Source organism: Trichechus manatus, unplaced genomic scaffold (assembly GCF_000243295.1).
Source record: "Trichechus manatus latirostris isolate Lorelei unplaced genomic scaffold, TriManLat1.0 scaffold00077, whole genome shotgun sequence".
In the NCBI taxonomy this organism is placed as follows: domain Eukaryota; kingdom Metazoa; phylum Chordata; class Mammalia; order Sirenia; family Trichechidae; genus Trichechus; species Trichechus manatus.
Genome location: NW_004444013.1, coordinates 10281528 through 10296506, shown reverse-complemented (window position 1 = coordinate 10296506; position 14979 = coordinate 10281528). Strand labels below are relative to the sequence as shown.

Below are 14979 nucleotides of genomic sequence, written 5' to 3'. Positions count from 1 at the left end.
TTTTTTTGGTGAAAATATACATAGCCAAAGATACACCATTTCAAAAATTTCTATATGCACAGTTCAGTGACATTGACTACGCTCTTCCAGTTGTGTTCCTATTCTCACTTTAGATGAAGGTTTACAGAACACAATAGTTTCTCATTAAACAGTTAGTACACGTCGCCCTATGACAATGGTTAACAACCTCACAACACATCAACACTAACTCAACCTTGGGTTCCCTATCACCCAGCTGGCATTTTTTAAAGAGCATTATCACAAGCCGGAATATAGCTGAGAAGACTTTGAGGAGTGAGTGGGAAGGGGGACCACTCCCCTTCACACTGTTTGAAGATGTTGCGTGTGGAAATGAAGGGCTTCCATATGTTCCATATGTTCTGTGTTCACTCCAGAGGCAGAACTATAGAGTTAGTGGGCAGACATTAGAGGGGCATATTTCTGCTGTTAGAAATTTCTGTTACCTAGAGCTGTTCAAGGAGTCCTGGTGGCGCACTGGTTAAGTGCTTGTCTGCTAACCAAAAGGTCATTGGTTCAAACCTACCAGCTACTCCATAGGAGAAAGATGTGGCAGTCTACTTCTGTAAAGATTTATAATTTTGGAAACCCTATGGGGCAGTTGTCTGTCCCTGTAGGGTCGCTATGAGTTGGAATAGACTCATTAGTAACCGGTTTGATTTGGTTTTTGAAGGTGTTCAAGGTTGGAAGAAGCTAATGATGATTTTTTTTTTAAACGTTGGTAAATATTTCTCCTTGTCAAACGTTCAGCGCTTAATGGGTGTTTACCTGACTCTAACTAATCTCACATTTAAAAAAAAAAAGTTGCTGTCTTTCAGAGTAGAACTGTGCTCCATAGGGTTTTTAATGGCTGATTTTTCAGAAGTAAATCACTTTCTTCTGAGGTGCCTGTGGATGGACCTGAACCTCCAACCTTTCGGTTAGCAGCTGAGCAGGGACTCCAATCTCCTATACTAGCTGGTAGTAAATACTTATCAGTTACATCCACAGTCCCATTTGAGTCAGTATTCTTGGCATGATTTTTTACATGTGTATAATAGTCATATAGTTACCTTTAAGTAATAGCTTTCTTCATGCCTGTTTGATAATTTGTTTGAGTTACTTCTTAGGTTTGGCTTCTTTAATTACAAAAATCAAAATCATACATCAACTTTCTTAACATAGAAAATAATTATGTAAATACTAAATATGCCACCATTTTATAATTTACCTGTGAGTTACTGTCTATGCTCATGTTAGTTAGAATACATTAGGTCCCTCTTGAACCATTGAGTATAAATGTCCATAATGAAATACATCATGTTTGATTCCAGGTCTTGCTGTAATTAAAGTGGAGAAATGAACTGCCTCAGACGTGTCTGAACAAGAGAGAAGTGAGCAGGTTGGGGGAAAAAAGCAGTTGTGGTTCTAGGTTATGATGGTGGATTTAATTTTGTCTTTCAGCTTTACAGAAAAGACCATACCCAGTGTCATCATATCCCATCGATACAAAGCACAAGACACTCCAGCTCGTAAGACCTTTGAGCAGGCTCTGACCGGGGCCTTCATGTCTGCTGTCATTAAAGACCTCCGGCCCAGTGCCCTGCCATTTGTAGCTAGCTTGATCCGTCACTACACCATGGTGGCAGTGGCCCAGCAGTGCGGTAAGTGCGGGGACTGTTGGACAGAGTAGGTGGTTATGTGACTTCTTTAGGGTGGTCAGGAAGTGGTAGTGTTCAAAGAAGCCAAATTTGACAGCTTTATTTTTTGCTTTCAGTTTCTAATTTTCCACTTGACACATCAGTAAAGATAACTTGGTATTTCGGTGGTGGACACTATATCAACTTGAAAATTATTTTCAAGTCTTGTCTGTAAAATACATGTTTTCATAAGAAATAGGGACTAAATACTTTTTGGACTTGCCACATGTAAAACAGAGAAACTGTGTGGTTGTCTTAATTGCTGAGCTCTCTCCCTGGTGTGTTTTCCAAGCTCCATCTTCCTCCCTATGCTCAGTCCCCTGCCCCTGACCCTGCAGCCTGCTCCTCGTAGCTTCCCCAAACCAAAAAAAACCAAACCCGTTGCCATCAAGTTGATGCTGACTCATAGCGACCCCGTAAGACAGAGTAGAACTGCCTCATAGGGTTTCCAAGGAGCGCCTCGTGGATTTGAACTGCCAGCCTTTTGGTTAGCAGCTGAAAGCTTAACCACTGCGCCACCAGGGCCCGCATAGCCTCCCCGTGCAGTCTTTTTCCACTCCTGGCACAGTCATCTGTGCCGTTCCCTTGCCTTGCATGACTCCTTACCTCTGCTTCCGGGGTTTTCAAACTCCATGGTGCAGGACCAGATTTGTTTGTTTTTTATTTCCAATCCATTGTGGACTGACGTTTTTGTAAAAGACAATAAAAATGTCATGGCGCTGCCGTTTATTACATAAATTTCTAAACACAGACTCTCCGTTTTTGTATCTCCTCCCAGACCGGTAATGACTCGTTTGCAGACAAGCGCTGGTCTGTAGACCCCGCTGCGGAGCACTGCTCTAGTTTGTGTCCTCAAAGCAGCTTTCTTGGAATGCTGCAGAACGCAGAGAACTTCCTCTTTTGGTCTCCTTGACCTGAACAGTCAGCACTGCGTGGTTTAACACCTAGATTGTTTCTCAGTATTTCCTCTGTGTTAGCATTGTCTTTCTAGCCACACTGTAAGCTGCTCCATAGCTTACTTGGTGCTGGGTCCCTGTGAGGCATGAATTACTAGCTGCTGGATGTTGTTGCTTTTCATTGTTATTTGTGAGGCAGGAATGACTGGAACATCACTGTCATCATTCCCATGCTATGCCTTTGGGCCTGTTGAATGATGTATTCTTAAAGAAGATATCTTTCATGGTTTTCATGTTAAACTAATATATTTTTGAGTTATGGTTGAGAAAATCTGAAAACAATACAGTATGAAATGGGAAACATTCATAAAAAATAGCCTCAGTATAAATCACATCACTTAGTTAACAAATAATTGCAGTTTAACAGAGATTGATTTAAAGAACCGGTGCTGACTTTTATTGAATTCCTAACCTCAAAGAAAAAATGAGGTGGTTTTGGGATTTGTGGGATAAGACTGTAGATGAAATCTACTTCCTTTCATTGCCTCTGCTTCTCCTTCCAGGCCCCTTCTTGCTGCCTTGCTATCAGGTGGGCAGCCAGCCCAGCACGGCCATGTTTCACAGTGAGGAAAACGGGTCTAAAGGCATGGATCCCTTGGTTCTTATTGATGCCATCGCTATTTGTATGGCATATGAAGAAAAGGAACTTTGCAAAATCGGGGAGGTGGCCCTGGCTGTGATATTTGACGTTGCGAGTATCATCCTGGGCTCCAAGGAGAGGGTAAGGAGGACTGGGAAGCCTCTTCTAAAGTTTGGCTACCTGAGGGTGGTCATTCTGTAAACTGGCATCGTAGGAACTCCAGTCACACATGGTGGTTTATTGGTGTGTGTTTCCCTCCAGGCGTGCCAGCTGCCCCTCTTTTCCTACATCGTGGAGCGCTTGTGTGCCTGTTGTTACGAGCAGGCCTGGTACGCGAAGCTGGGCGGTGTGGTGTCCATCAAGTTTCTTATGGAGCGGCTGCCGCTCACTTGGGTTCTCCAGAACCAGCAGACGTTCCTCAAAGCGCTTCTCTTTGTCATGATGGACTTGACTGGAGAGGTAGGTGACGTGTGGCAGCTGTCACGTCATAGCATTGTGTCAGTACCTCGCCCCTGAGCACTTTGGGGAATTGTATGAGGAAAGTCCAGTTTATTCAAAGAGATGCTCAGGTTAACTCATTCCTGCTAGTGGGTCACCTGCTTGGTTTAATTTTAATTTCCTAAAAGTGAATTACTATGAACCTGGTTTTTGCTTTAAGATAATTCAAGGACCTTTATTTTCATGTTCCCAAACCTAAATATGCTCTTTCGAAGAAGCTAATTTGCCTGGAGGATAGTTTGTATGAGAACAGTTGTTCTGCAGATACTCTATCCTAGGTGCTTAGTAACTTACTCAGATTTCATTTCTGCATCTTTAATAAAAGAAATCAGAAACCCTGCATGTCTAAACCCGTTTGCCATATGTAACTGATAAAGAACAATCGCGGGCACCAGGGTCCTTAACCACAATACCTGTGTAAAAGGGGTGCTGCTTCACAGTGTGGCCATGAAGGTTAACAGGGTGCATGCTGCAAAATCTGACTGTAACAGTTACATCTTTATGCATGTATATGCAGATAAAATCATACAAATAGAGTGTGTTGGGCATTGCAGCTTGTCTGCTTGGTAAATGTGAGGGTCATGTTTAGACCAGTTGCTGTCATGTTGATTCTGACTCCCGGCAGCCCCATATGTGTTAGAGAAGGGTATACTTCGTAGGGTTTTCACTGGCTGATTTTTTGGAAGTAGATCACCAGCCCTTTCTTTTGAGGCATCTCTGGGTGGATTCAAACCTCCAACTTTTCAGTTAGTAGCCGAACACATTAACCATTTGCACCCCCAGGGACTCCAAGGATCATGTTTAGACCCACATTTTCTTTTTTGAATGACCAGTTGGAATTTCCTATAAGAAGGTGATGTAGTTACTGAAGTATCGAGTGGGCATTATGAAGCAGTCTTGTTAAATCTGCTGGCGTGAGGGTCATGGACACGGTGCTAAGATTTCTAGCAGACCACTGTGCAGGAGACGGGTGAGGTGGGGCACGTGGAACACCTATCATTCTGAGGATTCCTGACTTACAGGTTTCCAATGGTGCTGTTGCCATGGCAAAGACAACCCTGGAGCAGCTACTGATGAGGTGTGCAACGCCTTTAAAAGACGAGGAAAGAGCTGAAGAGATCCTGTCAGCTCAAGAAAAGTCCTTCCACCATGTGACACATGATTTGGTTCGAGAAGTCACCTCTCCAAACTCCACTGTGAGAAAACAGGCGATGCATTCGCTACAGGTGTTGGCCCAGGTCACTGGAAAGAGTGTGACGGTGATAATGGAGCCTCATAAAGAGGTGAGATTTCTGTCACCTGAACCAGGACAATTCGAACAAATTCTTTTTTTTTAAATTTTATTGTGGTAAAATATATATAACAAAACATTTACCAGTTTAACCATTTTTTTAAGTGTATAATTTAGTGACATTAATTATATTCACTATGTTGTGCAGTCGTCCATACCATCTATTTCTGAAACTTTTTCATCACCCCAAACAGTGCCCCTTAAGCAGTCACTCCCCATCCCTCCCTAGGCCCACCCCCGGGTGACTGCTAGTAAACTTTGGTCTCCATGCATTTGCCTGACCTACATATTTCACGCAAGTGGGATTATACAATATTTGACCTTTTGTGTCTGGCTTATTTCACTCGTCATCATGTGCTCACCATTCATCCATGTTGTAGCATGTATCAGAACTTCATTTCTCTTTATGGCTGAGTAACACTCCTTTGTATCCAACAACATTTTTGAAGTTCGTTGTTCTTCTCAAATTAGAGCTGTAGATGGTACTCAGTTTATGATTTTGTGTCTCTATCACAAGGTGCTATTGTAAGTGCTCTTTTTGACCTGAGATATGCAAATAGCAACATGCTTATATTTATAGCTGTATCAGTAATTGTTAGTGTCCAGAGAATAGAAGGCTGGCTTCCTGGGTCTGTATAGCAAATCTATAGCAAATCTGGTAGTTTCTGTTATTGTTGTTTTAAGAGACATTACTTTGAAGCCTTAGGAGCTAAACGTATCCAACGTGCCTGTCCATGACCCGGTTTTGGCCCATGAACCATATCTTCCCTTGCCAATTCAAGGACATGTGGAGTAACTTCATCTCCTTTATGGTGAATAGAATAGAACTGCCCCATAGGGTTTCCTAGGCTGTAATCTTTATGAGAGCGGATCACCAGATCTTTCTCTTGTGGAGCTGCTGGGTGGGTTTGAACCGCCAACCTTTTGGTTGGCAGCTGAGCGCTTAACCGTTATGCTGCTAGGGCTCCTATTGTGATGATAGGTATTTGCTTTTCAAGGGGCAGCCTGCGAGTGACGCGTCCTCCTTGCTTCTCCAGGTCCTCCAGGACATGGTCCCACCTAAAAAGCACCTGCTCAGACACCAGCCTGCCAATGCACAGATTGGCCTGATGGAGGGGAACACGTTCTGTACCACGTTACAGCCCAGGCTCTTCACGATGGATCTTAATGTGGTGGAGCATAAGGTGTTCTACACAGAGGTAGGGGGGTGGGGGTGCAGAGTAGTGTGGATGGTGATGATGTGTGTCTGGTGATCTGCCTGTGTACATGAAGACTGGTCATGCTGCCTTCAGGGAAGGTGTGGGCAGTGACCAAAGGTAACCAGTCATCACGTGGCCCACCCTTTTGAGCAGGTATGGTGCATCCTGGCATTGGCTTGAAGAAGGCATGGTGACTGAGAAGCTCAACACGGTGTGTTCTGAGTCTTTAGAACTCTGTTAGGCCTCTACAGGGGACTTTGCTCTTTAGGGCCTTAAAATTGTATTTATCTACTTTAATCACTCCTGTGTCAGCTGGCACCCAGAATAAGGCCGGCACATCTCAAGTGCCAGTATATCGAATTTATTCATCACTTACGTGAGCCTTGCATTGTTGAGAAAGTCACATGAATTCCCTTCTTCAGCTCTCACAGCACCATGAAGTAGCGATACTGTTTATTCTCATTTTGAAGCTGAGGAAACTGAGGCTTAGGGTTTGTTACTTACCTAACACCACAGAGCAGGTGAGCTGTAGAGCTTAGATTTGAACCAAGACTGTCACTTTAGAATGTGGTTCCTCATGACTGTACCGTCCTGCTAGGTTCTAATTTTGTTCAGCAGACTTGACCCAAGATATGGGCAGTAGCAGGTGATATTTCATAAATACTTGTCACCATAAACATGGCATTAGTGGATTCCACTGGGGGGTGATAGTAGACAGTGACAAACAAAAATTAAACCATAGATACGGTGAAGTTGTAAGCCTTAGTTCTTAGAATGCAAAATGGACTGGTCATCGGTCTCAATTTGAAGTTTTTACCAGAGTAAATCTTTTCTGGAGGCATTTTTGAAGTAAACTGAGGCAGAACTCACAAGGAAACAAATCCTTCATGGTCTGCACCAAGTCTGAATTTCCAATTATGAAAAATTCATCTCTTGATTTTTTAGGTCCCATGTTTTTGCTTGGGCATGTGGAGTCTTGTTGCCTTGCAGAAGAGTTATCACTCTTGATATTTGATGATGGGTCCAGGAGAGCCATTAGGGTTGGGAGGACAGCTTCCCTTTGGCTGTGCCATAGACAGATGTGTTATAACCTACATGGAAAGTTCCTCACTAAACTCCAGACCAGAACCTGGTTGTGTTGAATGAAATCCAGGAATCTTTAAAGGAAAAAAAAAATGGTAGAGGTCTACCCCATTTTCCCAGAATATAAATGAAGAGAAGGGAATAATAAGTAGTAGACCAGCACCATGTATGATATTTTAGATATTAGCTATCTAAATATATGCTGTAAAGTGTCTGGAAGTGTAGCCCCCCAGAGTCTCTGAGTTGTAGTGTTCCAATGACTTTCAACCTCATCCTACTGTGCTTTTTTGCACTTGAAAAAATAATGCATTACTGCTAAGATATATGAATCCTAGCACATACATTTCTCCAGCACTGGCATCAGGGAAGCAGCTCTGCACAAGGAGAAGATGGGCCTGCATCATGGGATTTACAGTTAGGAAAAGGGACTCTGCTTACAGGAAGAACATGGTGTCAGAGTGGATGAGAACGCGTCTGCAAGTTCATCTCACTAATGACCAGTGTGTGCCTTAGAAGAAGGACGCTCGGTCATGTTTTGCTGCTTATATTCTTTAGGGTTTGAGTTTAATTTGTCGTTAGTTTGAAAAATACTTGATTCCCCATTGCCTTTTCTAATGGAAAATTGTTAGTTGTGTTGAGGTGTGGGTAGAAGACTGCCATGTTCTGTCATTTGTAAGGTGGTTATTCTGTCTTCAGAGTAATGAGTGGACTAAATGGATTGGTTTTGTCTTTACTTTGCAGCTGTTGAATTTGTGTGAGGCTGAAGATTCAGCGTTAACAAAGCTACCCTGTTATAAAAGCCTTCCCTCTCTTGTACCTTTACGGATTGCAGCATTAAGTAAGTTAATACAAATCTGAAACAAGTTACAGGATGTAACAATGGAAGGATACAGTGGATGTTTTTGTTCTTGTCTTTAATTTTTGTGGCTCTGTGGTCTTTTTAAGGTAGAATCACAGAATTGTTTGTATGTGTATCAAACTGCTAAGATGTCAATTGTTTGTATATATTGTGGGATTTGAATAATTTTTTTACTCTATAGTGACTATTGCCCTTTGCTAATAGGGCTCTGATGAATCAGATGTTCTGGTTTAAGAGACTTGTCATACCAGGTGTATGTTGTCATTTTCATCAGAATTGGATTATATAGTGAGGTGCCTGCAGCCCTTATAGACTGTTCAGTGGTTCAGAAAGCATTCGGGAATCCTGTAGTCTCTGGGCTTTAATTAGGAACATCACTTTTCAGTGTTTAGCACAGGAATTGTGCAAGGTTAGGAAAATATACTAGATTGGTACTGACTGACCTGCATACCTGAGAAATGGTCACTTCCTTTTTGTTTTGGAGGATAAATGAATATTCAACACAAGCTTTGTAAGTTGACTGTCTCTTGCTTTATTGTTTTTAATACACTCACTGAAACATTGCTGGGATTCTCCTTGAATTAGAGGTCAGAGAGCTGAGGGGCAGACCATGATACCCTCGCTTGAGAATCGTGGGATGGGATGTTGAAGACACGGCAGGTTTCAGTGGGGGTGAGGGAAACGACACCAAGGAGGGCATTCTGACTTCTCTCCTTGGGCCTCCTCTCTTTGTCTCATTCCTGTTGGCTAATATGGGTGCTAAAACCCACTGCCCTCCAGTCAATTCCGACTCATAGCAACCCTGTAGGGCAGAGTAGAACTGCCCCGTAGGGTTTCCAAGGAACGGCTGGTGGATTCAAACTGCTGACCTTTTGGTTAGCAGCCAAACGCTTAACCACTGTGCCACCACCGCTCCAGTATGGGCACCACTACTCTTGCTAAAAGTTTCTCTTAACATATAGGGCTAAGGTGTGACTCCTTTTCCTAAGAATATTTGCATTTTCAAAGACTTAAAGCCTTTAGCACTCCAGGTTGGGAGGAGGCTGCCCGATTAGACTTGGGTCAGGGGGAGAAGCCGGACAGCGCAAGTCTCACTAAGGCTGTGCTGTCTGGGTATTCATCTGCCTATGCCTGTAGGTTGGCCATGCTCTTACGCTGTGGGGCGGGCTGTCAGTGGGGTTCCACTCCTTCTTCACCCTCCAACCCTTCTTCCTCCAGTCTGAGGCTGTCAGTGGGTTTTTCACAGCCTTTCTGACAGGCCATAACTTCTGTCTTAGATAAGATTGAACATGCAGGTAGAAGACTGTGGATTCTTTTCTCTTTCTCGAGGCCAGATACTAGGAAGGAAGTTTAGTGATTCACGTTTTTGTTGGTTGGTAGGAGCCTTTAGAGACAAAAACTATTCACGTATATTTCAGGTTAACAATGAAACTGTATTGATTTTTCTTTCTAAAGATGCACTTGCTGCCTGCAATTACCTTCCTCAGTCTAGAGAGAAGATCATTGCCGCCCTCTTCAAAGCCCTTAATTCCACCAATAGTGAGCTCCAGGAGGCAGGAGAAGCCTGCATGAGAAAGGTGAGTGGTGTGGATGCGTGTGCCTGTGTTTGATTCTGCTTTGAGAGTTCTTTCCGTCTACCTTGGTCTGTATGCCTGGAAGTATACCTGTGTTTACTACATATGAGTCTGTAATAATGTCTCTGTCTGTTTCTCAGTCATACTGAACCTTTTAAACTTTAAACAGTGAAGAGACATCTTCCTTATTTCATCATATATTTCTGGACTATATGTGGTTAATATCCCATTTTCCCAAGGGAAAACAAACTTGCTGCTAAAATTGAATATGAGCTATATTGTATTATAAAGTATTTGCTGTTATCTTTTTCTCTTTGTAACCTTTCTTTTTTAATAGTTTTTAGAAGGTGCTACAATAGAAGTAGATCAAATTCATACACATATGAGACCTTTGTTGATGATGCTGGGAGATTATCGAAGCTTGACATTGAATGTTGTGAATCGTCTGACTTCGGTTACTAGGCTCTTCCCAAATTCCTTTAATGATAAATTTTGTGATCAGATGATGGTAAGCCAAATGCATTTAAACATATTCCATAATAAACTTTAAAAAATTAATTTTAATTATTTTTTGAATAAATAATAGTCGTATGGTTTAAAATTCAAAGGGTGTAAAAGGCATATACTGTGAAAAGTCTCTTTCCCCTCCTTGCCCTCCGGCTACCCAGTTCTCCCCTGGAGACAGCAGTGTTGTTTCTTGTGTCTCCTCTTAGAAATGTTTTACGTATATAATAGGACATACGTATATTCTTTTTTCCCACAAAAGGAAGCATAATTTACACACGGTTCTTGCTTTTTTCACTTCACATGTTGGAGATCATATCGGTACATAAAGTGCTTCTTCATTCTGTTTTATGGCTACATAATATTTCATTATGTGGATATGCCATAATTTACAGAATTTATTTAACCGTTTCCCCACTGATGAACATGTAGATTGTTCTCTGTTTTTTGCCATAGTAGACAATGGTGCAGTGAAAAGCCTTATTCATGATTGTCTGTAGTATAAATGTCTAGTGGCAGAATTTCTGGATCAAAGGGAGTGTATGCATTTCTTCATCCTTCAAATTGTCCTCCAACGAGTTTTTACCAATTGGCGCTTCCTTCCACAAAGCAGACGTGTGCACGTCTTTCCATACAACCTTGGGTGAAAACTTTACAAATCCCTTAGGTATTTAGAATCACCAGGGAAATAAATATGCAAATAAAAGATCTGTTTGATAATGTTTAAAATTGAAGTATAAGCAGATGAAGGAGGATTTCAACCACTAACTTTCTTATTTGCATTTGGTTTTGCTTCGGTAAATACACATTCATGAATAGTAATTTGCTAATTTAAGATTTTATGGTACATTACTGCCAACATATATTATTTTCCCTGCTTATATTTCCTAAATAGCCTTTGGCCCTTCAGACACTTAAAATGTACTAGAAGTATTTTTTTGTTGTTTATGGTGCACCTTTACCCCAGCTATAAACAGGAGTGTGTGTGTATGCACATATGTACACACATATTCATACGTATACATACATCTATGTGTGTGTGTGTGCGCATATGAAACCCACACAGCTCTTTGCCTCAATTACTGGTTTCTTCATATCTATAGACAAATAATGACCAAAACACCTAACTAGCAATTTCTGGTATTCTGATTGGTCATAAAAATTGTAAGCAATGCCCTAATAATAAAGTGTAATAGGGAAACAAGTGACATGGAAGTGAATTTTCAAAATTGGAGGACTGTATTTCCCTATAAGCTTCCAAATATTTGTGGATACACATATGCACCTACCAATCAGTATGCATGCATACAAGCAACAAGATTGGTAAAATAAACGAAAGATACCACTTCTTAACCAGAGCACATCAGGTGCATATTATTCTCTTACATCATATAGTACAACTGTTGGTGCTTACACATATGAGATCCTAATGCTTTTATACGCCTGTCTCCTTTTTTAAAACTCTTCTGTCTCTTCCCTCTGTCAGCTGTCATTTCTGGCTGCTCTTGCACGCTGCCCAAAGCAACTCAGCTTTTTTGACCCTCAGTCTAACCCTTCAGAGCTGTTAGGAGCTGCGAGTTCATTCAGTGAATGTTGTTGTACAGATTTTTTTAGGACAGGACAAAAAGAAGACAACTGCCTTCGCAGGCCGTAGTTTCTAAGTAGGCTTTTTTCCCTGAAAATAAAGAATGTGGGTTTTGTGTGGGTCGTTTGTTCAGGGAGGTTTTTTTTTCCTTCTCTGGCATGATAGCTGCCTTCTGAATGGTTGAAAATACTCTGAGAGCAGGGCGTGTTGGTGTATGTGGGTAATCCACTGCCCCTATACCCTGCAGGGCCCACCCTGGACTTTAGAGCTTCCGTGCTTTTGCATTTGGTGGGGCGGGTCTTCCTGACTCACCTGTGCCCACTGTGCTCTGCCAGGTGTGGAGGTAAGGATGTGTTGTCCCTTTATCTCCCTGGTGGAGTTTTGTGGTAAAAAGTTTTCTGAAAAATTTTATTGTGGTAAAATATATATAACAAAAAGTTTGCGTTTTACCCATTTTCAAGTATACAGCCAGTGATGATAATTACACTACCGTGTTGCACTTCCACCTGGGAGAGTTTCCGGTCTTCTTAGGTGATACGCCTTTGAGGTTAACCATGCAAGTCTTCAGCATTGTTTTAAGGGATGAAGATACTTTACCATATGGAGCGGGCATTAATGAAAAGAAACTGAGAAGTTTCCTTTCTTTAAATTTGAACTGCTTGACATTTGTTCTCAAAGTCTCGTATGTGGTTAGTTGCTTTTGGTGACGTACCTCATTGAACTGACAGTGAATTTTAAGTATCAGTCTGCATTATTACTTTTTCCTTTGTGGACTCCAAAAGTCGAGTGTATGGTGATGCAGCTGGCTGCTTTCTGCACCTATAAATGCTGTTATACTCTAATTTTTGTCTTTGGTGTGAACAGCCATTCTGATACAGGTTTCTTGAATTTATATTCTGGCAATTAATATTCTTCAGGGATTTTTTTTGTGGGGGGAGGGATAAAACACCAGCAGCCTAGTACTTAGTGTTTGAAGTGATGCATATGAAGTGTTTCTCAACATGTGTTCTTTGGAACACTTCCTTGCAAGTTGGAGGTTTCCACGAAAAGCAGTTTATTGGCAAAGTAAGTTTGCTAAACAACCTACTGTGTTCCCCTTGTGAAGCTTTACAAAGTCTTTAAGGACGTTAAAGGTTCAGGAAGGCCTGTCTTAAAGAAAAGTGTTTCCCAGGCCTGTTTTACCAGGAATCCTTTTCAAAGCCACTTGTTGGCTTCCTGCAGCATATCAGTGTTCTTAAAGACCAAGTTCGGGCAGTGCTGGATAATAATGATGCTCCCGTTATTTGAGTGCTTTTACCTTAGAGGCTCTGAGCACTTGTCTGCCTGGCTTTGCTGGACACTGCGGGGTGCGGGGTGGCTGGAGTCTGGCTCCAGCAGGCCCAGGTCAGGCTTATGTTTGTCTTAGCTCAGGGATCTCTCTTCTCCCACTCTTGCATGAAAATGCAGAGTCTTATTGCCGTCCTTTTGCACTGATCTTGTATGCCTCTGACCCAGCTGGATCTGTGCTGATCTCTTCAGCCCCCACCACACCCCCAGTACCCATTACTCTTCAGCCACAGCGGCCACCTTTATGTTTCCGAAATTCACCAAGCTGTTTCTGACTTTAGGGCCATTGTCCCTCTTCTCGCTCTGCCTGGGGTACTCGTCCCTTCTGCTTCTGCATGCCTGACTGCAGGTCTCCAGCAGGGCCCTCAGCCCTCATCCCAACCTGGTTCCTGTTACTCTCGCCATAAATGTGGTTGCTCACAGCATTTACTTCTGCGTTTTACTTTGTCGCCCGCGCAACTCAAGCTCCATGAGGACAGGGATGATGCTGTTTGTCCACTTCTCTCCCTGAGACCCAGCATGGTGCCTGCCACGTTGTTGCTGTAGGAGTAGATGTGATGTAAACGAGTACAGCAGTGAAATGACGAGCCCTGATATTGTAAGGGCCAGGTTCCCAGGAGTCTTACATCCTATCAGGGTCAGTTCAGCCTCTGTCTCTATAGAACATAAGCAAATGCCAATGACTCCAATCACTAGTTGGATGGTTGGGCTGCTTACATAATACGAACACACAGTTCTCATGATAATTATGATGGAAATGAGTGATTACATACACGTTTTCACCTGAGAGCAGCATTTGGGAAGTGAAGCAGGAAAAGAGTCTAAGAGTGTATTTTTCTAACAGCAACATCTGCGCAAATGGATGGAAGTGGTGGTCATCACCCACAAAGGGGGCCAGAGGAGCGACGGAAACGTGAGTGGCTCGTTTGTTTGGGGAGGGGCAGGCGTGCTGCATGCTGTTACCAAGGTTACTGCCGGTTGGTGCTTTTAACTACAATACCGATCAGCAATCTAGGTTCACATGATTACAGTCTATGTAAATGGTTAAACATATTTCATTAGCATGACATTTTGTTTTCATTTTTCTTAATTGCTAAATACTTGCTTTTGTGTTTCTTTAAAATCTCCCTTTTGTTTGATTTAATACGATGTTTCCATTTACGAGAATTTCGGGAGGCTTGTAATGTCACTATTTCAATTTTATTAGTTTTGCTTTCTACAGTGTATTTTCTAGACTGTTCTAGACTGTAGCTGCTGTTTACATGGTGGTGCTTCCTCAGCTGTTGTTTCCATTGCTTTCCATCCCTGAGTGAGCAGTGAGCATGTGTTTAATCATTATCGCCTGGTAACACCTACTGGAGGTTTTCTAGGGCTCGTTAAAGCGTACAGGAGCATGTAATCAAGCGTTCCAGAAATATCAGCATGTTGTATGTTCTCTAGGTCTAAATCCCCTGCCTCCATTGTTTGCTGAAAGTTAAATGACTAGTACTTTTTAAAACACATTTTTTACAGTTTTAAGGGAAAACCACTTTAGCTAAAACTTTCTAATTATCTGATGTTGGTCATTAAAGACGTTATCTCTTAAAAATGAATGTTTATTATTTGTATACATTAATATTTTTTAAAGTATTTTTTAAGTTAATGCTTGTCCTATCTGTGGAATTGTGTTTTCCCTAAGTTATTGTTACCCCTGGTGGAATTTTACAGCAGTACCCTGGGTAGGGAACGTCTTAGTTCTTCGGAGGCATAATTAACGTGGCTTTTGTCTGCTTGTGCCTGCTTGCTGGATGCCATGTTTCATCCCAACTCAGTTTTAAAAAAAAAAAA

At 42.0% G+C, this 14979-nt stretch overlaps 1 protein-coding gene across 1 annotated transcript in view; it reads left to right on the top strand.

Moving 5' to 3' along the window:
* Window positions 1–14979, top strand: part of TRRAP (transformation/transcription domain associated protein) — a 135835-nt gene that overhangs the window by 54814 nt on the left and 66042 nt on the right. The window contains exons 23-31 of the mRNA XM_023735339.1: window positions 1462–1661; window positions 3157–3374; window positions 3495–3692; window positions 4754–5014; window positions 6060–6221; window positions 8046–8142; window positions 9619–9740; window positions 10075–10245; window positions 13997–14065. Coding sequence (XP_023591107.1) covers window positions 1462–1661; window positions 3157–3374; window positions 3495–3692; window positions 4754–5014; window positions 6060–6221; window positions 8046–8142; window positions 9619–9740; window positions 10075–10245; window positions 13997–14065 — 1498 coding nt within the window. The remainder of the gene's footprint in view (window positions 1–1461; window positions 1662–3156; window positions 3375–3494; window positions 3693–4753; window positions 5015–6059; window positions 6222–8045; window positions 8143–9618; window positions 9741–10074; window positions 10246–13996; window positions 14066–14979) is intronic.